This window comes from Polyodon spathula, chromosome 1 (genome assembly GCF_017654505.1).
Source record: "Polyodon spathula isolate WHYD16114869_AA chromosome 1, ASM1765450v1, whole genome shotgun sequence".
NCBI classification, from domain to species: Eukaryota; Metazoa; Chordata; class Actinopteri; order Acipenseriformes; family Polyodontidae; genus Polyodon; species Polyodon spathula.
The window spans coordinates 20,288,818-20,315,710 of NC_054534.1; the positions used below are offsets into that span (position 1 = coordinate 20,288,818).

The 26,893-nt window shown below is 39.3% G+C and overlaps 1 protein-coding gene across 1 annotated transcript in view; it reads left to right on the forward strand.

Annotated features, from left to right (window-relative positions):
* Positions 1 to 776: 776 nt before the first annotated feature.
* LOC121316706 (peroxisomal multifunctional enzyme type 2-like) overlaps positions 777 to 26,893 on the forward strand; it is a 51,852-nt gene continuing 25,735 nt past the window's right edge. The window contains exons 1-10 of the mRNA XM_041251841.1: positions 777 to 861; positions 1,340 to 1,527; positions 7,328 to 7,419; positions 10,113 to 10,137; positions 10,587 to 10,715; positions 12,835 to 12,941; positions 14,033 to 14,269; positions 14,940 to 14,991; positions 16,261 to 16,332; positions 17,384 to 17,487. Coding sequence (XP_041107775.1) covers positions 812 to 861; positions 1,340 to 1,527; positions 7,328 to 7,419; positions 10,113 to 10,137; positions 10,587 to 10,715; positions 12,835 to 12,941; positions 14,033 to 14,269; positions 14,940 to 14,991; positions 16,261 to 16,332; positions 17,384 to 17,487 — 1,056 coding nt within the window. The 5' untranslated portion in view covers positions 777 to 811. The remainder of the gene's footprint in view (positions 862 to 1,339; positions 1,528 to 7,327; positions 7,420 to 10,112; positions 10,138 to 10,586; positions 10,716 to 12,834; positions 12,942 to 14,032; positions 14,270 to 14,939; positions 14,992 to 16,260; positions 16,333 to 17,383; positions 17,488 to 26,893) is intronic.

Here is a 26,893-nt window from a genome sequence, read left to right on the forward strand (position 1 = left end):
TACACAATAATCCACAGCTCCGCTTTTTTGGAAAACGATATATCGATAGTGAAAGATTAGGCCTCGCTCCAGCCATATAACACGCTGTCTGTATTTGTTGTACAGAAATCCAAATAAAGTGCTAGAGGCTGAAGTTGCTGTTCCAAGACAAACCATGTGCTTTATTATTTAAAGTAAATAAATAAACCAAAACAAGCAACGCCCCGGCTGGTATCAAAAGAAAAACCACTCTGAGTACTAACTAAACAGTTTCCCTGACTGTGGGAACGGCTAAGCCGTTTATCCAACATAACACAAATAAAAAGAAAACACACACACACACACACTGATTGATACTGGTTTCCAAGTGACAAATGTTGTTCCAATTTACACAGGTTATCTGCCAGCTTGGACTCATACAGTTACTTTTCCAAACAAATAGTTATCCTTTTCCACAATTGTAAACGTTCCCCTTTCACCCAGTCGACACACAGGTCTCCAAACCATCTCCAGTTCGCCAACAGCAAGCACAAACAAAGAACCTCTTTAAATATGTTCCTTGATTTACCAAATTGGAGCCAGCTTAACTTTAGCTACAGTGAGCTAATTAACCCTGTAAGAGACGTGTTCCAGTGCCTCCCGACCCCTAGTGGACATTTCTAAGATTACCATTTCTTTGACTGAATTATTTGTAAGAGTTTTCTGAGAACATTGCCCTCTTCGTTCTTTAACAGACATGCGTGTTTTCTAACACATTTCCACGCAATTTATTACATAATGTTTTCTTCCGATTTTAGATTTAATTCACCGAGTACATCTGAGAGGATCTTTCATGGTGACACGAGCTGCATGGAATCATATGAAAAGCCAGAAGTTTGGAAGGTAATGTTATGGATTACTGGTGTACTATTTTAAAACTTTCAATTGTGGGGAACAATTTAATCTGGTATACAGGGAAACCATAGATTCCAGTCTAAGCAGAGAGATTCAATCATGTTTAATGGAGGGATTATAAATACAAAGAAGTAAAAGCTTCTTTCATTTTTAGGACTTTTTCAGCTTGAACTGTGCGAGTAATTGCAATAGCTGTATTTAGCCTAAGGGTAGCCCACTTATTTTGCACCACTGATTTGCAGACTTCTGGCATTGTACAAAAAAAAAAAAACCTCACAAATTATTTTTAGCTATGGTCGTTCTCTCAAGTCTTAAACATTTATTAAGATATCACGTTAAGTCCATGAACTGTTAATGCTTTTTCAAAAAACGTTCTTGTGCCTGTAGACTCCAGATGTATTTTGTTCAATGGCATTAGTAGTTCATTGACGATACTAAAGCAATTTTTTTTTTTTTTTTTTTTAAGAATTATTATGACATCATCTGCAGCTGGGATATATGGCAACTTTGGTCAAGCAAACTATAGTGCAGCAAAACTAGGGCTTTTAGGCCTTTCTAACACATTGGCCATTGAAGGAAAGAAGTACAACATCCACTGCAACACTATTGCACCGACTGCAGGATCCAGACTGACACAGACTGTCATGCCCCCAGGTTGGTACAAGGAGAATTTCATGCCTCGGTACATTGCACTATTGTAGTTTGACAAACAGTAAGTATAAATGTGTGCCCTCAAATGTGGTATGTTCAAATTTCCAAAATAAAACATTTCCAAGTCATTCTGGGTGTTTCTTGGTTCTGTAGCTCCATTATTTAATTATATATACTTTAGAGCTTGGCTGAAGGTCCAAAGCTCCAGAGCTGAAGGGTCATATAGTCAGGTGATTTGAATGTCCATTAATAAAAGTAATAAGCACTTCATTGTGAATAAAATAATAAGTAGTTTAAACATGAAGTAGGTTAATGTAGCGCTCAGGTTTAATATTATCCTAAACTATTTCTCAATCTGCTGTTCCCACTCTTAACCTTCTATCTGTATCAGACTGTGACTATGAATATGAGGTAAGGTCTCAATATTATAGGGATATATTTGTCTTCATTACATTCTACTCAAGTGTCAAATGAAATGCAGTTAGACAGGATTACACGGGAATTTCCATGCTTTTGACATGAAATGTTGTTGTGCTAAAATTCAACTTAACTACCCCTTTCCCACAGTAAAACCAGTTTAGAAGTAGCTACCCTCACATGTTATCTTTTGTGAATATTATAAAATCCAATTTCTAGGATTTACTGTAGATTAGTTTCAAACCAGTTCTGTATTTAATATGCATTTCATGGGCTTACATAACAGTAGATATACAGTACATCATATGAAAACATACCTTCACTTTACTAGTGAAAATAGTTAATACAGTAAATATATAAATAATTTACAGATAATGTATTAAGTGCTCAGAATTTCTAAGTGACAGATTTGTATCCTTTCAGTCATTTTCTATTTAGCTCTGCTTGAAAATATCTTGCAAATGTTTCTACATAGTTCTGCTACTTCAGGGATGGAAATAAGACTGCTATTTGCATAGCAGTCTGATCTTTTCCTGGTTTTACTATGAGTTTAATAATACACACCTGAGCTTCATACCAATACACTGTGTCTACTCAAGCTTATAGTAAAACGTGGAATGGGTGAAACAGATATGCAATAGGAGTCTTATTTCCGTCCCTGTACTGAATAGTATTTTATTTTTATTTTCATTTAGGAACCTTTCTATTGTTCTGTATTTCCAACCAGCTGTATGTGTAATTTTATATATTTTTGTATGAAATCTCCGTCTTTACAATAGTGCGATTTTTACCATCCCACACCGGAGTTTAGCTCGGAGCTTTGCCTATAGGGAATCCTAAATTACTACCAAAAACCAACCAATGCGGTTTAGGTTCTATCTTATGAGATTTAAACGATGTCTTCTGGTTATATTCTGGGTATTCAAGAGACTCAATTATCCTGTTTATAATCAAAGTTTGAACGCCACCAGAGAACTTGTGTGAACAGTAGCCACATCTGTGATCTTCTGTGCGTTTGTACTGACCTCTTCCTGAATTCTGGAAATTATTCTTTATTTAGTGCACGCCTACATACTTCTTCATTTTACTACTGTGTGTTAGATAACCTATAGAATGGAATTAAACACAAACATGCAGTTCTGGAGTTGGATATTGTAGATTGATTGAAACAGAATCAAATTATTTTTCCTGGTTTGTGTATTTATCTTCAGTCATGCAAAGTAATATAATTCATATGGAGGTAACTGTCACAAAAGTAAACTAATTGAAGTGCAGGGATTACGATAAACCTTTGACCTTTTAAGCTCCTAATGGTCTTAGAATACCAGACCTAATATCAAATGGTAAGTGTAGATAATGTTGGAGTAGTTAAGTCAGTTGGATTAAAATGTTGTACAACATTTACTTCTTGTTGCATTTGAAGTAAATCTGTGAAAAGAAAGCAAAAGCAGTCAAAATAGGCCTCCCTAGAAGTGGAAATCATTAAATTAAATTCAGTATTACATTTGTTTTGCATTTAATAAAAAAAAAAAAGAAAGAAATCTAGGCTGCTGTTGTCACAACAATACATTTTGTGGTTTAATCATGGCTGATTTATGGTTGATAAAGGAGGGTTTAGCAGGGCTTACAATTATTAATCGTGTCATTTGCCATCAAGCCTAATGGAGTATTGCACTGTGAGATTGCTCACCTATTGACACTAGCTGAGCAGCAATCAGTGTGTAGAGCAATTTTTCATGGGAGTTTTTAATGATTTATACTGCCATTTTGCTCTTAAGTGAAGTGAATATATTTTTTAAATCATTCGAATACACTTTCCAGTCAACTAAGTAGTATTGCTTTTAAAATGCAGATAAGAAGATTCCTAATAAAAAAAAATAAAAGGAACAAACTTAATCTCTATCCAATCCCAGTTGAATGGGCTCATATGATGTTTAAACCATTATTTATATCTCTACATTTATATAATATAAAGATGTGTAATCCTAAATGTCTACTGAACATAAAGTATTATGTCAAAAGTAAAGTTGTCTCAGGGGTAGGGATGGGGGATGGGGGACTGGAGACAAGCCAATTTTTGCCTGGAGTCGGGTCCTGCGACACCCCCCCCCCCCAATGCCAACTCAACCAGTGCTGTTGCCTGTCCGTCTCAGATTTTCCCAGAAAAATTCACTTCTGGGTTTTCAGACACTTCACCGTTCACAGACAGTTCAGAAATGATGGCCCTTATTATTATTATTTTTTCATTTCCCCTTCGACCTGTGACTTTCCAAAGGTCAACCTAAAGTGAGAAAGGGACCTTGACCAGAAAGATCACCCTGGGTGTAGTGTAGCACCTTGTCTTACTCACTTCTGGCAAATTGCAAGACAAGGGGTAACTGACTAGTTTTATTCGAACTTCAGCCTAACCCTTTACCCTATAGGGGATGTGGGTCCTAAAATGTAAGTATTGCTGTAAGAACCTTAGGAACTTTTGTTCCACCACTGGTCATTAAACCCCCTTGAAATTTGAATTTTTTTGTTATTTGTACCAAGTTTAGGCTGTAATAACTTGCATGGGGGGACTCCAGAAAATCACCCAAAGATATGTTTGGATAGATGTTAAAGATATCTATAAGCATCAAGCAAAATATATTGGCATCTGGGGATTTTGAGGTTAAAGTACCACTTAGTTCTATCCAAACTGGCCGTTTCTTCAATTGTGCATTCTCTGAGGCTTGACCTAGAGTAAAAAGTAACAATGTGGGCTTCTAATGATACTAGCTTGGAGATGAGGGGTTATGAACTTGCATATGGGACTTGGGACTTCGTTGTTATGATGACACATTTGAATCTACCAAAACCTTACTTAGTTGGATTTTAAAAAACAAAAATGATAACATGTTTATTTATTTATTGTTTTATTAATAAGTTGTGGTGCCTACCTAATTAATTATTGACTGACCAACCATTCGTGAAAGCCATTTGCTGCATTCTCATGCTAGAAAGATGTGGCACTTTAGCCTCACCAAAGTGATCATAAGCAATGCTTGAATGCATGACAAATGCAACTTCAAAAATCAAAAATCCCCGGATACCATAATATTTTGTAGATATCATTAACATCTATAAATCCAAACATATACATCCACGCAAGTTATTACGACCTAAACTAGGTACAAATAGCAAAAATTCAAATTTCAAGGGGGTTTGAAATTTCAAGGGGCTTTATTGACCAGTGGTGGAACTTGAAACCAGAAGTTTTTCACTGAATTTGGAAAACTGGTTCCTAAGGTTCTTACAGGAATACTTATAGTTTAGGACCTACATCCCTTAAAGGGTTAGGCTGAAGTTCGAATAAAACTCGTCAGTTACCCCTTGTCTGGCAGTTTGCCATAAGTGAGTAGGGTGCTCCTGGTATTTTTTTTTCTGAAAGCTCTATTCAATACGAGTAGAACAAGGTGCTAAACATGATGGTAGCATTTAATTGCACCACGGGTGTATTTTCTGGTCAAGGTCCCTTTCTCACTTTAGGTTGACCTTTGCAAGGTCACAGGTCAAAGGGGACATTTTAAAAAAATAACGGCTATCATTTCTGAACTCGGCTTGTCTGAAAACCCCCAGGTGAATTTTTCTAGGAAAATAAGAGACGGACGGGCGGGCAACGAAATGCCTCTTTTCTGGTTGAGATGGCATGGAATGACCCTCTTCCACTAATTGGATTTCAATCCAGTTAGATAACTGTGGGGTGAAGAGGCCAAGTCTACAGGGAAGGAGCTCCTTAATTGCAACATTTTGCACCATGTTTGTGGCTTCGAAGATGAATGGTCCATGATATAACATTTTGCACTTTCCTATTTTCCCATTTTCCAAATCTGCTGCCGCCACCACCACCACTACAACTGTGGCTGTATTCTTTGATTTTACAGGATTTTGTCCAGTATAAAATAACTCTTCTAATGCCATATTATTTTATACTGATACATACCACCCCCTTTCAGACAGAGGTCTATATTCTCAAAGCTGTTTACTCACTGCCACATTGTTACCACCTCTGAACATATCAATATTACAAACCTTTATGTTACTTCGTTTTTACAAACCATTAGATCTGAATGGATGTTCTCCATAGATGAATGCCAGTGAAAGTGCGGTTGCTGTACCTGGTCATCTGTTCCTGCAACACAACTCAACCACTCAGAACTGGAAACCATTTAAGCTTACAGATAAATATTTACCTGTATTTCAGTCTGATTTGCACATTACTTAGTTTGACAGTTAATACAGAAAAAAATGATGCTTTGTCAACTTGTCTAAAGTGCAGTAAAAAAAAAATACATAAATAAAAAACTGTCCCATCAAAACTATACTGTCTTAAAAAAGCTATTGCAAAATCTATCATCCAAAAACTAAAATTCCAAAATGAACCTGAGGATTACAGTATTTACCCATGCAGAGTAAGTATTGTTAAGGAGCTTTGACTATGAGTACATGAACTGCACTTCAGTTCTTGTTGCCAGCGTTAGTCATACTGTGTATCATGTAGGCTAGATCAGGCTTTGATTAAATATTCTAATGTAAATTGAAGAGTCAATTTTTGGTTCGTTTGCAAAACAAACCAAGACTACCTTTTTCTGACTTCTTTTTTTTTTTTCTGAATGCAGTTTGTTCACCAAGCGAACTTGGTTGTTCATACAACAGCCAAACCAAACTAATAGAGACAAATGGTGTGCAAGCACTTTTATGTTCAGTTGACATAAAAGGTGAAACATGGAAAATACTGCTTTTTTCAAATAGTGTTTAAGACAAAGACATTTCCTTTGTTTTACTCAAGTGTTATGATTATATTGTTCAAGTTATGGTTTTTGTTTTTTCTGTTAGTGTACTTCTTTAGGTCTGCAAGTGTCTAAAATTGTACATGTTGATGATCATATACTGTGAACTGTTGTATTGTAAATGTGGCAGGCTGGTGAGTGTATAGAGGCCCAGAGACAGACTGCAGTTCAAAAAAATAACTATTTTATTATAAATAAACACAAAATAAATGTGCACAAGGGCAAAATAAAGGGATTTAAACACAAATAAAGCAATATAAAAACAAGACTTGCAAAATTAAGGTTTCCAGGCTGGGCAATGCCTTCACTGGATTCACAAATACAAAAAACCACAAACACAAACCTGCTTCCTCAGCTCCCTCTTCCCAAATGAGAAGCAGAGGCCTCCTTTTATGTCAGGTGGCTCGGCGCTGATTGATCGTTAATTAACCTAATCAACTAATCAACCCCAGCCACCTGAACATAATAAATCCAGGCAGGTAGGGGAAATTAACCCCATCCCTGCCAATTTAAAAAGGGCAGAGCTTTGCTCTGCCACAGTAAGATATTTATATGTCTGTTTTATATCCTAGATCTGTTGGAGTCCCTTAAAGCAGAGTATATAGCTCCTCTTGTTCTGTGGTTGTGCCATGAAAGCTGTGAGGAAAATGGTAGCTTGTTTGAGGTAAGGAAAAAAAAAAAAAAACCCAGCACAATTCCAAAGTAGATTTTAGTTTTTTTGCATTAATTAGTTTGATTTATTAACATCAGTCGGAGTGCTTAGTATTCCACATCATAAAACCGCCATAGACCAACCAACTGTGCAGGTACCAGGGCTGTTAGGAAAAATGTCAGTAGATGCCTGGTCTCTTTTAAACGCTGGGTTATGAATAATAATATAATGCACATCATACTGAATGTTCCAGCCAATACACACACATGGCTGTACGGTGAGCTTACCAAGTATATTTTTGAACAGCAATGTAGAGACCCTGAGGCTCAGGATGAAAAAAAACTGAATTTAATTGATTTTAAAAGGTTCATTTTAAAACCAATTGTGAAGCTTTTTTGAGCATGGGGAAGCCTATTGTTATTGCTGTGTTTATTATTATTATTATTATTATTATTATTATTATTATTATTATTATTCCTCCAAAAGTTTGTCGCAGAGTTATGAAAACACATACGTAGGTAGATGCCTATCGGCAGAGTACAAGACTGGTGGTCCTTTGGTGAAAAAGTTCACATTTTGGCCACAAGGCTACATTTTGTGAAAATATTGGACAATCTTCAAAACTCTTGTCGACAAAAATGCCTTAAGATGGAGATCTGACAATGTCAGCAGGTAGCGACGAATGGCCTATAAAAAAAAAAAAACTAAAAACGTTGAAACAGAATCAATTGAATGGTTGGTTTGCCCGCTGCATTGGCAAAATATTCAAAGATCTTCTTATCTGAAACTGCAGTGTTGATCGGCACCAAAATTGTCATGTTTGCTCATGAGAAGGTCCTTTCTAAGTTTTGTAAAATCCCATCTTTTTCGTTAAAAAACGTGGATGCAGCGAGCAAAAGAACAATTTCACGAGTGTTGTATTTCATATATTAAAGTATAAATCCATACTGCAATACACTAGAGACATGAAACTGAGTATGATAAAGAAGATAATGTGAATTGCTGTCGATTTCAAAATGGCATGTTTTGATCACATGATTTGGTGGCCATATTGATAATTGAAAAAATTACTTTTATGACCCATAACAAGGACAATGTTGCACGTATGATCTTCAAAGTTGGTACGGATGTGCGGCCCATAATAAAACAGTAACCACTAACATAGAAAGCAGATTGGTCACATGGTTTGGCTGCCATATTGGAATTAACGTTTAAATTCTATCTCCTAGGGCGTGCCGATAGGGTCATAGTTATAACGGAACACGTATAGGAAGTCATATGTGCTCTATGAAAAAAATGTCATCATCCACGACCTTTGACCTCTCCAAAAGGTCAAACTAAAAACTGACCATGCTCCTCAGGGATCACAGATAGTCATGGTTCATATGGAACACACATAGGAAGTATGATGTGCTCTATAAAAAATGTCATTACCCATGACCATTGACCTCTGCTAAGGGTCAAAAATGAATATTTCTGGTAAAAATAAAAGAAAGATTGAGAAGCGTAGATACAGCAATCACTTATATTGAACACTTATAGGAAGTCATATGTGCTCTATAAAAAATGTCATCACCCATAACCTTTGACCACTGCTAAGGTTCAAAACTGACAAATTGGCCTATAGCTCCTCATCTGTATCTAACACAGATCAGTGCACTTAAACTTCAGCGTAAGATTATGCTGTGCACACGATACAATTTAAGTACCTATTAACTAATTAGAGGAAACATACTGAGCTGTATCAGCGATCATTTGTGATGACTGAACCATGTTTTCTTTGGAAGCCTTTATAGATGCTAGCAAGCCTATAAAAAATATAATAAGGTATACCTTATTACACGCTTGTGTTCCGATATTTACAGGTCTGTCTTTACTGGATTTTACTGTTTTTATTATTATTAAATTACAAACTGTTTTTACAGACTGACACAACCTTTAATGACGTTGCTGGAATGTTGTAATTTACATATGTCATTTCTATAAGGTTGTGTGCAGGCAGCTTTTTCATGATTGCATCTGAAGTATCTTACATAATAAACGCCGAGTCTCAAATAGTCCCCAGTCTCCAATAGGCGCCGAGGCTACTGGCGTTCATTTAAAGTTTTACAGTATGTATATACAAAAAGGCTCAAGCATGGGGCATAGAAACAGAACAAGCTCCCCCTATAACTGCAAAAAAGGTATGTTTATTCATTAGTGTGGGCTACGGTAGACATCTTAATTACCTGTTCAGAATTTGTATTAATTTATTTGCACTAAAATAACAATTGTGAAGCCCATTTTAATAAATACATACTAAAATAATAAAATTAAAAAAAAATGCCAGGGTATGTACATGATACAAAATTAAGGAACTAGACCATTATCTTCAAAACCTAAACTTCAGAAAATATGTATTCTCCTTTTTTGCCTCCAGAGTATAAAAGAAGAGTTTATCTAAACCACCTAGTGTGTTCAGAATTGCACTTGTATCAGAAGTCTAAAAACAGCTTTCTTTATGCTGTGCTGTGTGATCTTTATATCTCCTTGGCTACAAAGAGCACGGAACACTTTGAATCATGCATGTTATTAGACATCTGGGATTTACTGTTCCTAACACTGAGTCGGTGTTGTGTAAAACAAAAATGCCATTTCTTCAGTGTCATTTAAATGAAAACTGCTTAAAAATATATATATTTTCTTCTTCCTCTGTCTCTCAATAGGCAGGTGCAGGCTGGATTGGTAAATGTAAGTACTTCATTTAAAAACTAAAAAATACAGTATCTCGTTGAATTATTGCTAAACAATGTAGAAAACATTTAATAAATAAATAATCATATTTTACTGGGACAAGGAGGATTAAGTCGGTCTGTCGTTCCATACGTAAGAATGCCATACATACATACATACATACATACATACATACATACATATGGTGGATGTTGGTCACAGTGCTCTAGGTTTTATTATAATGACAGGGAAAGGAACATACTTACCACTCCATGGCTGTAAATAAATTAAAAATAGAGCTAACAATAACAAATTTCACATTATTTTAGTTTTCTATGAGCACAGCAGTGTTTCCCTCATTAAGCACAGATACATTATATTTTGTGGTTCTGTGGAAAACATTGGTTTCTGAATCTCTGGTTTCTGTGATATCAGTGAACATTTCCCATCCTTTGTCTTGTTGTTAGTGCGCTGGGAGAGAACACAGGGTGCCATTGCAAGGCACAAGAACCAGGAAATGACTCCTGAGGCAGTGCGAGATAATTGGGAGGCGGTCTGTGATTTAAAAAATGCAAACAAACCCCAAGATATCCCAGGTAAATAAAAATAACTTGCATTGTTTTCCATTTGAATTCTCTGTCATTTCATTTTCCTTCCTGATACCGGTACAACTATACGTCCATTGAGTAAGCATCTTCTGTCCTCCCTCATGGCAGATGCTAGTGAAAAGAAAATACAATATTTACAGCGACAAAGTAATGTTTATTTTATTTTAATATGAGAATATTATTGAAGACTACAATGCATTTTCTTTTCTTTGAGACATATCCCTTCTGCTAACATAAGAAGTAATTTCAATTCCTTGAGTGCCACATTTATAATTGTCTCTGTCCCTCGTGCATTGCCATCCTTATTCTTGTATTTACCTCTTATTAACTTGTACTGGATATACCAGCAGTGACCCAGATTAGTCAGTGAATGTACTGCCTCACTAGCTGGATTCAGATATCTGTCAAATTTACAATCTTCTGAAATGGGGTTAGTGCACTTCCATACTTCCATGATGTGTGAGAGATCTGTTTTTTGGAGCAATCCTTAATTAAAGTGTACTCTGACTGATTGAAAAAGAGCCCTGGATTTAAGAAAACATGTTTTTTTTTTGGATTTTTTTTACAATGCAGATGTTATAAAAGGAGAAGCATGTACTTAATTGAATGTGTAAAACTGTATAATACTGATTTGTTTTCATTAAAATGGGTGCTTATAGGCATGGAAGTTTAACAAAACAGCTTACTTTTGTTTAATATACTCATTATTTTTTATTAATTTATTTCAACATTTATATGCAGTTTTAGCAATAAAATAATTAAGCATCCTTCCTAAAAGACTGTAAACAAGATATCCCCATATAGCATGGCTTAGTGTGATGTAATATTTTGCAGACCAGAAGCAGAGCTGTAGTGCTCACGTGCAAACTGACTCTATAGCGATCAGTTGGGCGTGCACAAAACTCGGGTTCCATAGAGGTTATTAACCATCCTTTCAGGCCCGTACAGTAAAGGCCTTGTGCAATTCCTGTTCTTTTATAGTAGCCATTATTTAAATACCAAATATGAATATTTTACGGTACTTTGAATGGTTTGGGATGTGCAAATAATTAATTTGACGGTGACGCCTACCAGAGCTGCTTGCATAAAAAAATAATGTTTAGAAACTTGCCTGTGTAGTACTTTTAATATAAGATGGCATTACTACCTGCAGGATGCTTGCTGTCAACATACATACCATGCTCCTGTTTTAATTAAGACTTGGATAATGTTCTTAAGAGGAATCATAAACACAGTCACTGTATTTAATGTGGTCAGCAAGATACCGGAATAGGACACTTTGCACAGTCATGCTTTATGTGGCTATTTTGTTTACATTTATTTAATAGAGATTTAAAAAAAAAAAAAATTGCATATACTAACCAAAATGAATTGTTCAGAAGTAATGGGAGTATTAAAAATGATGACGGTAAGCTCCCTTTTGTAATTCTTTCTTTAAACTAACAAAAAAACCTTTTACGTAAACGATCAGAAAATTTCCTCGACACCCTGTCATGGGAGTTATATATCTACTATCAAACTGGGTTTTAATGAAAAGTTCCGTTTCACCTCAATAGAAGTATAATGATACTCGTTTCTTGTAACTAGATTTTACTGTACTGCACATGAAACGAGGTCCTTTCTTTGGAAGGTTTGAAACTAAAATGTTGTAATAGCATTCGTTGCTTAGAGAAAATACAGGTGATCCAGATTTCTGGCTATTTGCTTTTTACATCAAATTGGTAGCTTTTTCTCGGATATGAAGTGAAAAAATACAGCTTGTTCTGGCAACGTATGGCTGCTTCAGTTTAGTCACTAGGAAAGGACTGAAGTAAATTTGACCATCCCTCTACAGCATGTTTTCTTTTCAGAAGGTATTCTTGACTCACTGCAGATCTTAGTGAAAAAAAAGCTATGGACTAAACTTCATTAGTGACCTAATGAACAAAAGGTGACCAGGCTTTGTAATCATTTGAGGGCACTGTGTTTCTCAACAAGCTGGTTTACGTAGGAAATGGTTCACCAAACTGATTTAAAGCATGAAAAATGTAATTGTGTTTTTGTGGTAATACATATCAATTAAAAAAATATATGACTTGTCTATCTGTTGCTTATTTTCCCTTTAAAGAGTCAATAGCTACTCTGGTTGATGTGCTTTCGAGAGTTGACACTGAAAACCTTTCAGCTAATCATACTAGCGCCATTGCGTCCACCAGCACCACAGGCATTGATCCAGTAAGTGCTATATTAAAAAATATAAATGCAGAAAAATGAATTACAAAAAAAAGGGTCAAATTAGGGCTCTTTCTTTCAAGCAAGTTGAAATGCACTCGGAACATAACAAAGTATTACATGAAGACTATGTACATTACTTTGAAGGACATGTCATGCAAGTGTTGATAAAGGAATACAAAAAACCTTTGATTAGCAATCAATATTGCATTATTTCTAAATTCCGCCCCACGCAGTAACGAGAATTGCCTACCCATTTCTATTTCAAGCTTATACAAGATAAAATCAAGGCTATCTCACCTTTCCCCTGATGACAGTAAATTCAGTGTAGAAGCAGTTCATGAACATTTAGTTTAAGTACCAGGGAAATAAAGATGTGGTGGTTCTAAAATGGTGATTCTGAGCCGTGTCACTTTTTTCCCCCAAGATGGCTAATTTTTAAAAGGTCGTCATGCACTCCTTTTTGTACTTTTTTCTTACCATTTAATTTTCTCTATTTTGCCTTAGCAATGCACACTAAAAATCAAACCTGGAACACCAATCAAATTCTGAGACATTCATTTAGCAACAGTCCCATGGTACCTATGGCTAGCAGGATTTTTTTGTTCTTATAATATACAAGTAGGACTTTTTTATTCATGGTATAAAAACATTATTGAGTGCTTTTGCCCTTTTTCTATTTAGCTTGTCTGCAGATGGAGTGGGAGAAATATTCTTACTTCTTAGTACTATGGCTTTGAGAAGGGGGAATGAATAACATTAATTCACATACAGTAACATAATGACACCATAACCTTTGATGTTTTCAGTGCAAACTGCATAGAGAGTTGATTTCTAACGTTGCAGACAATGCTGTTTTCAGCCAGTTTCCTGATGCTACACAGGTGCCTAGAAACACTATTCTTTGCCAAATACATTGTACTGGTGTGTGTTACTATTTTTATATGGTATTCTGTCTGTATCTTTCTAGTAGGGTAACTATCCTCAAAATCTAGTTCCTTGTTTAGAAAGCAAAGTCTTTGCAAATCCAGTTGCCAGGCAATTGCAATGTTATTTGTCTGTTAAAATGAAGTGCATGTTTTCTGATTTCACAGGCCCAGGCAGTCGGTCAAAAGTTACCGGAGATGGTCTTCACCTATTCACAAACTCAGTGTATTCTATATGCCCTTGGAGTTGGCATGTCAACCAAAGACCCAGATCACATGAAGTTTCTTTTTGAAGGGCATGAAGAATTTAGCTGCTTGCCTACTTTTGGAGTCATTCCGTGCCAGGCCTCCATGATGGATGGTGGGCTAGCTGCTGTACCTGGATTAAATTTTGATTTTACCAGGGTAAGTGTGAATGAATTCTTGTGGGCAGTATTTTTTTTGTTTGTGCCTACATGGAAGAAAAACATTAATAAGGTGTAGAGTCAGTGTGGCCAGGGGCGCTGGGATGTGGCAGCATTGGCTTTGCAGCGCTGATTTTGCGTAGCTTACATCATAAATAGGGGTTACAGTTTTGTTCGATGGCTTTCAACATCTCCATTTTACAAATTGTTCCAGAGCCACTGACTGTGGCCAGCCAGGTCAGCAGTGGTTTGATGTGACAATTCAGCAAGGTATTTATAACTTGATTTGGATGGATGCAGTCCCATTCCTTAACTGGGTGTCTTCTGTCCTCTATCAAAGGTGATCAGATGTCATCTGGCCATCATGATTGAAACTCACTTACAATAGAAAGATGCAGATTTACACACTGCAAAATACATGTCGCTGTTCCCATTTCACAACATTAAATAAATTAATCATGTGAAGGACAGCCTTTTGCGCATCTGTCAAGCCCCTTTATCTTTATATAACAAGATAGATATTGACAGATGCTTTGAAATGTAAAAATATATTTTACCAAAGGAAGAAAGTGTGAAGGGAGGAAACTTGATTTGAGTATGTTTGAAAGATATTTTATATCTGTCAAGCATTTGTAATGTGTTTTTTTTTTTTTTTTTTTTTCTCCCGATAGCTTTTGCATGGGGAGCAATACCTGGAGCTGTATAAACTGTTACCAACTTCAGGTATAAAGCACAAGATATGGATATGGAAAATTCAACTGGCCAATTTTATAACGTTGGTAACAAGTTACAATAATATTTTAACAAACTGCTTAAAACAAGTTAACGGAATGACTAAGGTGATTCCATTTTCCATTTACAAAAATGGTGCAAATTGCATTTTGGTGTAAAAATATTGATAAATGTTATCAGGGTTAGAAACTAACAAAATTATGGTGCTAGTCCTAAGGACTAGTACCTTTTGAGACTTTTGTCATACTGGACACAAAACCTTGCATTACATCTTATTTTCTGAAGGCGTAGACTTCCTGCAGCCAGTCAAATTGTGAAAGCCAGGTTCTTTTTTTGCTTTTGTGGTGGGGTGTTGCAACCTGGTCTAAAACTCCACATTTTTGTAAAATTACTTTACAGTCGCTTCAATGATGCAACATGTTAATTGTATTCATTTCCGTGGTTTAAATGTAAACTTTCGTTATTATAAACTAAATCTACTTTTTAGATCTCAAAACATCTAAACAAAAAGTAGTGAATAGCCATTTCTTCACATTATGTTTCTTTGAAATAGGTTATATGAAATTGTTGTTCTAATATTTTACACTAAGTCTTGTAATACAAATACGTTAGTAGTAAGACATAGTTAAGCAATCATCCGTAAAATCTATATAGTTTTAAATATTTAATATTTTACACTGATTTTAAAGATCGACCTACCAAATAAACGTCTTGTGTTCAAAAAAGAAAAAAAAAATACATAATTGAAAAATGAAACATAATTTGTGAAAATGGCTGTTTTGGTATCTAAAAAGTACATTTTGCTCAGGCCGAATGTTCAGTTAAACCACACTGATGAATAAATGGATAGTGGAAGTAATCGCACGGACAAAATTCAATGAAACGCTGACGCATAATGGAAAATTCAGCATGACAAGGGGCGATGAAAGTACGTTTCAGTTCTGAGTGACTTGTTTTGTAAGCATCATAAATGTTTATTCACCACTGCTACACCCCTTTAAAAATGTGTCTTTTCCTGCATTTTTTAAAGGCAAGCCTGTGAACGTGAGACTCTATCTGTATTTTCTTTTAGGCACTCGTCTACAGGAATACTGAGACATCAACTAGTCCTCATCAGTTTTAATTCACCTCGGGCAAACGGGAGAGGGTTAGTTTCTAACCCTGAATGCTATGAATGCTATGTCCATATCCTTTAATGCTATGTCCAGAAATGCTCTGAAATAATGTGAATTTCAAAATATTTCCCATGTTTTGTCACAGGCAAACTGACATCTCAAGCTGCGATTTCAGATGTGCTAGATAAGGGCTCTGGAGCTGTCATACTCTTAGATGGTAAGCTTTTCCAGTAGGTGGGATATTGTCTACAAATTAAACCATGGCTTGCTTTTTTCAGTAGGTTTTTGATTTCATGAAACCTTTATTTTTTTCAAGTCCTGTTATTTCAGATCCTCAAAGTGTCTACAGTTGCCAGACCACTGCAGATTTATCGTGCAGCTCTGATTCTGTGGTCCCTATTTATCCAAGGCTTTGTACTCCTGGAAGCAATTTACACAATTTAGTTGTGAAAGGGAAAACACATAAGTGGTTATTACAAACTTGCAAGAAGCAACCTTAGGTGAACTCTAGAGTCTCTTAAATTGTGTTCAGAAATATAATTTTATTGGGAAAACAATGGATATTTAAGATGTGATAACTGGAAAAGTTTCTCAGTCTTTCAGAGGGCCGTGTAAAAACTGTAACAGCTTGAAAAGCAGATTTAAGTTTGCTTTCTATTCGGAGGCATTCACAAACAGCAAATACACTACTACTTTGATAATAATCTCTTTGTTAGTGAAGGCAAAATGTTTTTAGGATAGATTAACAAAGGATAGATTTGGGTATATAGTTTCACAAATACATTTTCCATATACAATACATTTACAAATGAATCAAACACAGTTTAATAAAAAATACTTATTGTGGTTCAGTATATTGAGCTTTTTTTAAGTTATCTGTCTGTTTTGCATTCCATTTATCTAAGGTAAAGTCATGTGTTCCTTGTAAACACACCAACACTATACCTTAACAAATGACAAATCCCACTTTGCACAAAAGCCTATTCTGTGTATAATGTGCTTGACTGCGCAATCTTGGTTTACATCCTTTGTATAATACACAGCTATTCTATACCCTATCAAAAACATCCCTAAATGCTATCTACTGAGTAGTATTGCCTACAGTAAGTGTATTGTGCATCTTTTCCATAGTGTGCCACCTGTATATTATACACATAGCTTCTACCAAAAGTGTTATTTCCCCACAAAAAAGTACAGTACAGTATGTGTTTGTGTTTATGTTTTTCTGGGTTGCGAAACAGCATACTTTTTTTTTTTTTTTTTGCCAGTACACACATACGATGAGAAGGACCTGCTGTGCTACAGTCAGTTCTCCTTGTTTGTAGTGGGGGCTGGAGGATTTGGAGGAAAGAGGACATCAGAAAAAGCAAAGGTAAAGCATCTGAACTGGGTGGGGGTTTGTTTCCTGGTGTTTTCTTTGTAATATTGATCTTTAATAACAACATCTGACTCACTTAGCCGGACACTGAGTCTAAGATATCCTAGTTTCAAGTGTGTGTGTGTGTGTGTCTATATATATATATTGTGGGCGGGTAGGTGCACACGAAGAAAACAGGCAGTAGTTTCCAAAACAAAGCAAGTCTTTATTCCAGTATTCTATACAGCTGGCTCTTATATTGCAATGACCAAAAGAAAATAAACAGTTCAAACAAGGTTTCAAACAAAAAAACCAAATCACCAAAGCAAAATTGCTGATGTAAACCAACCGGACCAATAACCCCGTCCAGTTGGTGAATAGGTAATTCCACCTGGGTTTTAGGTTTCTTCTTTAGGAACCCTTCTCCTACCCTTATTCCGCAGTCCAGTCCCTTTGCGAATCTCAGCAGCGGACAGGCCGTTCCTCATAGCCCCTGCAGAGAACAGGGAATTGCAGATGCAAAAGACCACCACGTTATCCCGTTCCGATCTTATTGTAGATAGTCCTCAGAAGTTCTCAGGCAGGCAAACCAAACAAACAACCCAACAGACTAGCGGCACATGCTCCCTTTTACCAGCCAGGCATTTGGCCATTACAGGCTACAGGTGTGGGCCAATTAAGGCCAATGATAGTCTAACAATAGTCAAACCCTAATTGCCTACCTAACCACACCTGCAGCCTGTCGGTCCGTTAACTCCTTGACATCATGGCAGGCATGTATGCTGCCCACAGGTCCATCTGATCATTTCTGGCAACCTCTGTGGGCTCACACCAAACCTGCCATGAATGACTCCTGGTGGTAAACTTGTGAGCTGGCTCACATTCCCTCCCCCTATGCAGCTGCATATCCCTGGAAAAGAAAACAGAGTCATCATGCAGCCTTGATAGCACATCAGCATTTCCATGTTCCTTACCAGCCCGGTGTTTTACATTGAAACAGTAAGGCTGGAGGGTCAAGAACCAACGTGTAAGACGTGGGTTGCTATCCTTCTGGCTATACAGCCACTTAATAGGGGCATGGTCGGTGACAAGTGTGAAACGGCGGCCCCATAAGTAATACCTAAGACTTTCCACGGCCCATCTTATGGCCAAGCACTCTTTTTCAATAGTGGCGTAATTACGCTCTCGGGGAAGGAGCTTCCTACTCAAGTACATAATCGGATGCTCCTCACCCCCAACCTCTTGCGCTAAAACTGCACCCAATCCAACACCTGACGCATCAGTCTGTAAAACAAATGGTTTAGAAAAATCTGGGTTACGCAACACGGGGCGAGAGGACAAAGCCTGTTTTAGATCCTGAAACGCCGCTTCACATTGGTCTGACCAGAAAATAGGTTGATTCCTTCTCCCTTTTGTGAGCTCTGTGAGGGGTGTAGCACGAGTGGAGAACTGCGGGATAAATCTCCTATAATACCCCGCCAGTCCCAAAAATGCCCTAACCTGCTTCTGGGTTTTTGGACGAGGGTAATTGTGAAGGACCTCCACCTTTTTTTCCTGGGGCTTCAACCACCCCTGCCCCATAGTATACCCTAGATATTGTGTCTCGGAGAAGGCTAACCTGCACTTCTTTGGATTTGCAGTTAAACCTGCCTCCCTGATCGAGTCTAGCACTGCCTGCAGTCTTTGTAAGTGGGTCTGCCAGTCATCACTGAATATAACAACATCATCCAAATACGCCCCGGCATAGGAGGTGTGAGGACGTAGCACCTGATCCATTAACCTCTGAAAGGTTGCAGGTGCCCCGTGTAGACCAAAAGGCAGAACCACAAATTCAAACAAGCCATCTGGGGTGGCAAAAGCCGTCTTTTCGCAGGAGCTTGGGGTCAACGGCACCTGCCAGTATCCTTTAGTTAAATCCAGGGTGGAGATATACTTGGCAGTTCCCAACCGCTCCAGTAACTCATCCACCCTGGGCATGGGATAAGCATCAAACTTAGACACAGTATTTAATTTCCTGAAATCTATACAGAATCGAATTGACCCGTCTGGTTTAGCCACCATAACCACCGGGCTACACCACTCACTGCGTGACTCCCGGATGACCCCCAACTCCAACATTTTACGTACCTCCTCACGCATGACCTCCCTTCTAGCCTCTGGCACCCTAATGTACCTTTGCTGTACTTTAACTCCTGGTTCGGTCTCGATATGGTGTTGTGTAAGGTGTGTGGACCCTGGGATGTCTGAGAAGACTGCTCCATTTTCCTGGACAAGTCGGTCTAACTCGGCTTGCTGTTGCTTATTCAGCTGACCGCCCATAGCTACTGTCAGGGAACCACCTGGTCGATTCTCCCTCCCTTCTAGATCTGGCTGCCTGAAAAAAAAACAATCCCGGTCTTTCCAGGGCTTCAACAAATTAATATGATAAATCTGGTGGGTCTTCCGCCTCCCTGGTTGATGTACCTTGTAGTTAACTGGGCCCACTTTCTCTATGACTTCCACGGGTCCTCTCCACTGGGCTAAAAACTTATGGGGGTCGGACGGGACAAGCACCATTACCCTATCCCCCACCTGAAACTCTCGGACTCGAGCCCCTTGGTTATACTGGCGCTGCTGCACTCCCTGTACCTCCTGGAGATTGCTGGACACCAGGTCCGCCATCTCTGCTAGCCTACTCTGGAGTAACGTAATGTACTCGGGAACTGCTCTGCCCCGGGCTGGTTCTGCCTCCCATGCTTCACGCAATACATCAAGAAGGCCCCGGGGTTGTCGTCCAAACAAAAGTTCAAATGGGCTAAACCCGGTGGACGCCTGTGGAACTTCGCGATATGCGAACATCAGGTACGGTAAAAACACATCCCACTCACGTGGCTGGTTAATAGTGACCCTTCGCAACATCTGTTTTAATGTTTTATTGAAACGCTCAACTAGGCCATCCGTCTGTGGATGGTAAATAGAAGTGCGCAGGGTTTTAACCTTCAGGAGCGCACAGAGCTCCTTGAAGATAAGTGACATAAAAGGGGTACCCTGGTCGGTCAAGACCTCCTTAGGTAACCCCACTCTACAAAAGATATGCAGCAATGACTGGGCTATAACTTTAGCCGAGGTATTCCTCAGAGCCACTACCTCTGGGTACCGAGTGGCATAATCTACCATCACTAACACATATTCAAATCCAGACTTAGTTTTTGGCAGGGGCCCCACTAAATCAATCCCAATCCTTTCAAACGGGACCTCTATAATGGGCATGGGAACAAGCGGGGCTTTAGGGGGCTTCTTACTGGTCACTCGCTGACACTCAGGACAGGACTCACAAAACTCAACCACATCGCGCCACACCCCTAACCAGTAAAACCTATGCAGAATCCTGGCCCTCGTTTTATCTGCCCCCAGATGTCCCCCAAGCAAGTGTACATGTGCTAGATTTAATACAGTCTTCCTCTGGGAGTGCGGTATTACCAACTGATGGATGTGTTCCCCCGGAATAACCCCCCGTATTACCCGATACAGTAACCCTTGGTTTAATAAAAAATGGGGTGTATGCCTTTCTTCTGCATTTTTCCAGTACTCCTCATCCGCCACCATTGCCTGTTCAAAAGCTGTTTTTAAGTTGCTGTCCTCAATTTGAGCTTGTTTAAAGTTTTCTCTGTCTAGCTCAACGGCCTGACTAAGAAAATCCTCTGGTTGGCTTAATTCTGGCAAGCTGGGGCTCCTCGGAGGATTACTGGCCTGTGTGGGTGGTCTATCTGCGTGTTTCTGCTTAGCTAAAAACTTTCCCCCTTCCCTTTTTTTTTGAGATCTAGTTTTCTTTTCCCCCACAGAGGGCGCTATATCCTCATTATGAAAGGGAAACAGTTCTGTCTCAGCTTCCGGTTTCTGCAATGAGGTGGAAGGTTGGGATTCCTCCTCCCTCCCTACCTCTGTATTTGGATTGGAGGTGGACGGCTGCGTCCCCTCACCCTGTCCCCATAGACCCACCCCTACTTTAACCAACTCTAAAAACTGTGGGCAGTTTTTCCCTATGATCATCGAAAAGGGCAGGGCAGGAACTACACCAACCTTTACAAAAAAATTATGACCCACTACCTCCACCTCGATCACTACTGTGGGATATGGTTTAATGTCCCCATGAATACATCGTATGTACACATCCTTACTATCTTGAGTATACTTCTCCAATGGTACCAAGTCCCTGGTAACTAAAGTCTCTGAACTCCCCGAATCTATCAGAGCAACCACTTCTTGACCCTCCAACTTCACTTTAACAAAAAAAGGATCGGTACTCACCGAGCTGGTTTGGAGACATGGTATACTTTGGCTGTGTCCAACATCCATTCTCTCCGGTGAATGCCTCCTGCACTGCCTGGCAATATGCCCCCTAGTGCCACATCGAAAACACTGGATAGATTCCTGCTGATTGGTGGCAGCGGCAGGGGCCTCTTGCTTCCCTAGAAGGTGTCGGTGTGGTCCTCGTGGTTCGCTATGGCGATCGTCTCCAGGCGCCGGTTTTGGGTCCAAGCGGACAAGTGACTTGCCTATAGTGGTCCCTCTCTTCTCCTGGACCTGCCGGTCCGCATGCCCCAGAACCTGTGCTGCGATGTAGCGTTCCAACGCAGCTATGGTGTCATCCAGGGTGCTGGGGTCTGTTTCTGCTACTCGCTCTCTGGCTGCCGTGGGAAGGCTCCGGATGAACCTGTCCATTACCATCAACTCGACCACCCGTCCGGGTGAATTGAGCTCGGGGTTAAGCCATTTCTTCGCCAGGTGTAGCAGGTCAAATAGCTGGGAACGCCCCGGCCGCTCAGGGTTGTACTGCCAGTCATAGAACCGCCGAGCTCGAACTACTGTAGTCACCCCCAGTCGGGCCAGGATCTCTGCTTTTAACTTTGGATAGTTGCAAGCCGCTTCTCTGTCTAGGTCAACATAGGCTTTCTGCGCCTCCCCACACAGGAACGGCGCTAGTATGATCGCCCACTCTGCTGGGGCCCATTTCTCACGCTCGGCGGTTCGCTCAAAGACCCTTAAGTAGCCTTCTATGTCGTCGTCGGGGGTCATCTTGGATAGCACCTGGCTGGGTCCAGTTTGTCGATGAGTCCCCAGGGTTTTCAGGACGAGTTCCTGGAACTGTAGCTGTTGATGCTGCATAGCTGTCAGCAACTGCTGCACTGTAGCGGTGAGCTCACTAGCGACTCCTGCCGCAGCTCCGTTGGCTCCCGCTGGCCAAGCAGCATCTTCCTTATCATGGGTGTTCACTGGAAACATCCTGACCACTGTGTGCAACAAAGGGCCCCACTTCTGGTACCACTTGTGGGCGGGTAGGTGCACACGAAGAAAACAGGCAGTAGTTTCCAAAACAAAGCAAGTCTTTATTCCAGTATTCTATACAGCTGGCTCTTATATTGCAATGTCCAAAAGAAAATAAACAGTTCAAACAAGGTTTCAAACAAAAAAACCAAATCACCAAAGCAAAATTGCTGATGTAAACCAACCGGACCAATAACCCCGTCCAGTTGGTGAATAGGTAATTCCACCTGGGTTTTAGGTTTCTTCTTTAGGAACCCTTCTCCTACCCTTATTCCGCAGTCCAGTCCCTTTGCGAATCTCAGCAGCGGACAGGCCGTTCCTCATAGCCCCTGCAGAGAACAGGGAATTGCAGATGCAAAGGACCACCACGTTATCCCGTTCCGATCTTATTGTAGATAATCCTCAGAAGTTCTCAGGCAGGCAAACAAAACAAACAACCCAACAGACTAGCGGCACATGCTCCCTTTTACCAGCCAGGCATTTGGCCATTACAGGCTACAGGTGTGGGCCAATTAAGGCCAATGATAGTCTAACAATAGTCAAACCCTAATTGCCTACCTAACCACACCTGCAGCCTGTCGGTCCGTTAACTCCTTGACATCATGGCAGGCATGTATGCTGCCCACAGGTCCATCTAATCATTTCTGGCAACCTCTGTGGGCTCACACCAAACCTGCCATGAATGACTCCTGGTGGTAAACTTGTGAGCTGGCTCACAATATATATATATATATATTTTTTTTTACTGAACAACTTATAATCATTTACCAAAGTCAATTGCTATACATAACAGCTGGAAACATGTATCACCTTAAAAAAAGGCAGTAGATCTTATCATTGCTGCATTGACTGACAGATTTGATGTTGCCATCTTCATCTGTGATGGTGATCCTAAACTGATGTATTGTTGGTCTTTTAAAATGAGATTTGTGATATTCCCTGAATACTTGATTTGTGACTCGTAGCAAGAACTTGGGGAAAGTGCTTAATGCAAAAAAAAACAAAATCCATTTAAGCCAAACTTGATTTTAAACATGTTGGTGTGTTGGCTTCCATCATTAAATTAACTGTGATAATCAATAACAACCCTTCTTTATTTGGCTCTGGTTCTCTTCCAGCAGGCTTGACATACATATTATTTACACACAGTGATTGACAAGCTGGGGCGAGGCTTCTAGAGTACAGTACATACAAGTAAAATATTGTTTACAGATTTCTCAATGTAGTAAATAAATCAATGCATGAACATCACTTTGCAGACAGCCACATTTTTTGCATGCAGCCTGCATATTTGTAAGCCACTGTTTCTGGTACCTTGTGTGTTTTCTTACAGATTATGTAAATACGTAATTGTTGTTTAGTCTGAAAATTAATAATTTTTTTAATAAATTGTGAATTTACTTTTTATGGTGATACAGCAGACGACCCTGAATTGGTTAAGTGCATACATGCTCTTGCTTATGTATTGACAATGGCATTATTTGCTTCCTCTTATAGCACACTTTTATAAATGAGCGAATCAAACTGGATGACAGAACATGTTTCAGAGATGCTTCCTCATGGCACTGGCTATGTTAGCAGATGCTGCCATTGACAGGCAGTCCGTCACTTTCCCAATTTCAGCCCCCTGTGTGTGAGTCATACCAGGATTACTTCATTCACTCAATAAGACATGAATCCCTCCTGAACGAGCAGAGGCTACATTACAGCAGTCTTATTTCCCTCAAGGTGTCACATCATCCTGTGTGACTAATTAGTACTTCTCTGCTCTCCTCATATCTGTTTTCATCATATCTTTTTCCCTCCTTTCCAAAAAGTTATGAGCTGTGCTTTGAGATTGAAAGAAGATGAAGGGAGGGGGGCAAGGAGAAAGTGGAAACCTCTGCTGAGCATAGGCAAAACCATTTTTCTAGGCCTGGGGGTCTGGAAAGGTCTGTGTGAAGCTCTTCAAGACAACCTAATTTTTTGCTGTTCAATACTGTTTTTGTGATCGTAAACACAAAATTTGGGCAGGTAATTTACAATAGCTGACCGTGACTGGGAGTTCCTAGGGGCTGGCGCACAATTGGCCGAGCGCAGCCCGGGATGGGAGGGCTTAGGTCGGCAGGGGAATCCATGGCTCACCATGCATCAGCGACCCCTGTGGCCGGGTTCTTCAGTGGAGCCTCCAGATCCTCTGGCGCTATAGGTCTGTTGGCCTTGCTATGGATCTGCAGTGCGAAAAATGACGGATTTGTAGGAGCACGTTTTGGAGAAGGTGTGCTCCAGCCTCCGTTCCCCGAGTCGGCGGGAGTATTTCAAGTGGTGAGCCGAAGATACAGATAATAATTGGGCACACTAAACTGGAGAGAAAAATCAGGGTAAAATAAAATTGGAGACGACTAAATTAAGAAAAAAAAGACAAGTTAAAATAATATAGAAATATCAGAACTATAAAAAAGCAGGTACCAAATAGCTTAGTTCTAAAAAGTCTGCATTTTTGATGACACAACATCAGACAGATTAAAATATTCCTAATTTAAACAAGGTAAAAAAAAGCATGTCATTCTCATTTTTAATTTTCTGCTTTCATTACATGTTGACATGCTTCTTGCCACCACTGAAACTTGCGGAACATTAAATGTTAACGGAGATAGCCAGTTGAATTTGCCTAATATCCAGCAATCAATCAAAGAACTGCTCATATGCTTGTCTTCCCAGAGAGACAGAAGACAGTTAAGAAGAGTTTATGTTTTTCCAGTAACATCTCAAAAATAGCGTTTGATAAAAGTAGCCATGGATTCTTCTCAGCTCCCAGCTTTTATTAACATCCCTGCTTTAGGAGGCAGTGTGGTCCAGTGGTTGAAGTCCAGGGCATATAACCAGAAGGTCACTGTTTCAAATCCCACCTCTGCCACTGACTGACTGAATGACTTTTACACAGAGCAATCCAGAACAGAGGTGGTCGGGCAGGCTACCGATCCAGGAGAACAGAGACCAGCCCTGTCTCTTATCCACTCCGAATGTGCTCAGTGTCTGGCCAGTAGGGTTCGCTGTTGTGCGGTGAGGAGACGTAATCCCTGCCAGTTTCCCATCCCCCACCCTGGGAGCGTCAGACCCAGTATGACGCCCACCTCTGGGTCCCCAACAAAGTTCGGCCTCTTTACACAGCCTGGACATGAACTGGCACCGTCCAAGCTGTGTGACTCATCCTGCGCTCCCAGTGGCAGTGGTGTAATTATATGTTTGGACTAGTGTAGGCTAAGTCTTAGGAACTTTTAACACTTTGCATGTGCATTTGTGTCAAGTTATTTAACATGCTGTGAAAGTAGATTGTGATCTGTCAGCCCAAATGAACCACTCATTGAACTGTTGTTAATCCTTGTACCTGTATGCTGGACACATTCTTTGCCAGAAATGCCTAAGGATCAGACTCTGAAGACAGTGAAGGGAATATCTGGGTAACTATTTGCTTGGATTTTTTCATGTGTGTTGTTATAATGAGCTATTGAACATACTATCTACCTAGATCACAGCACATGAGAAATTAGTACATACTATCTACCTAGATCACAGCACATGAGAAATCAGTACATACTATCTACCTAGATAACAGCACATGAGAAATGAGTACATACTATCTACCTAGATCACAACACATGAGAATTTAGTAAATTTCTGGTTCAAGTGGTTTTTACAGGAGGTTAAATGCATCATATCCCATTTAGACATTGCTTTGTAGAGCTGCGTTTTTTCATCTTAAAACCTTTAGTTTTTGTAGTGTCAGTAATAACATTAATGCTTTTCAGCTGCTAAATTATAAAAAAAAAAGAAAACAGGAAGGTCATGGCTATTGACAAGTGTGCTCTTTTATACCGTTCTATGTGGTTTGTCTTCATAGAGATATTTTCTTCAGGTCATTGAACCGGATGTATTTTACTATTGTGAAAATAAAAAAATAAAAACACTGCTGATCAGGCATGGGCAAAGCTCATTTAACATACGTTTAAACACTGCCTTGTCAATTCTGAATCTCAAATGGTGTACAGTAATTATGTTTTGCAAATACACTCGTGATGTGATTTGACAGTGCATTAAAAGCATGTTTTTCCACTCTCAGACATTCTGTTTATAACCC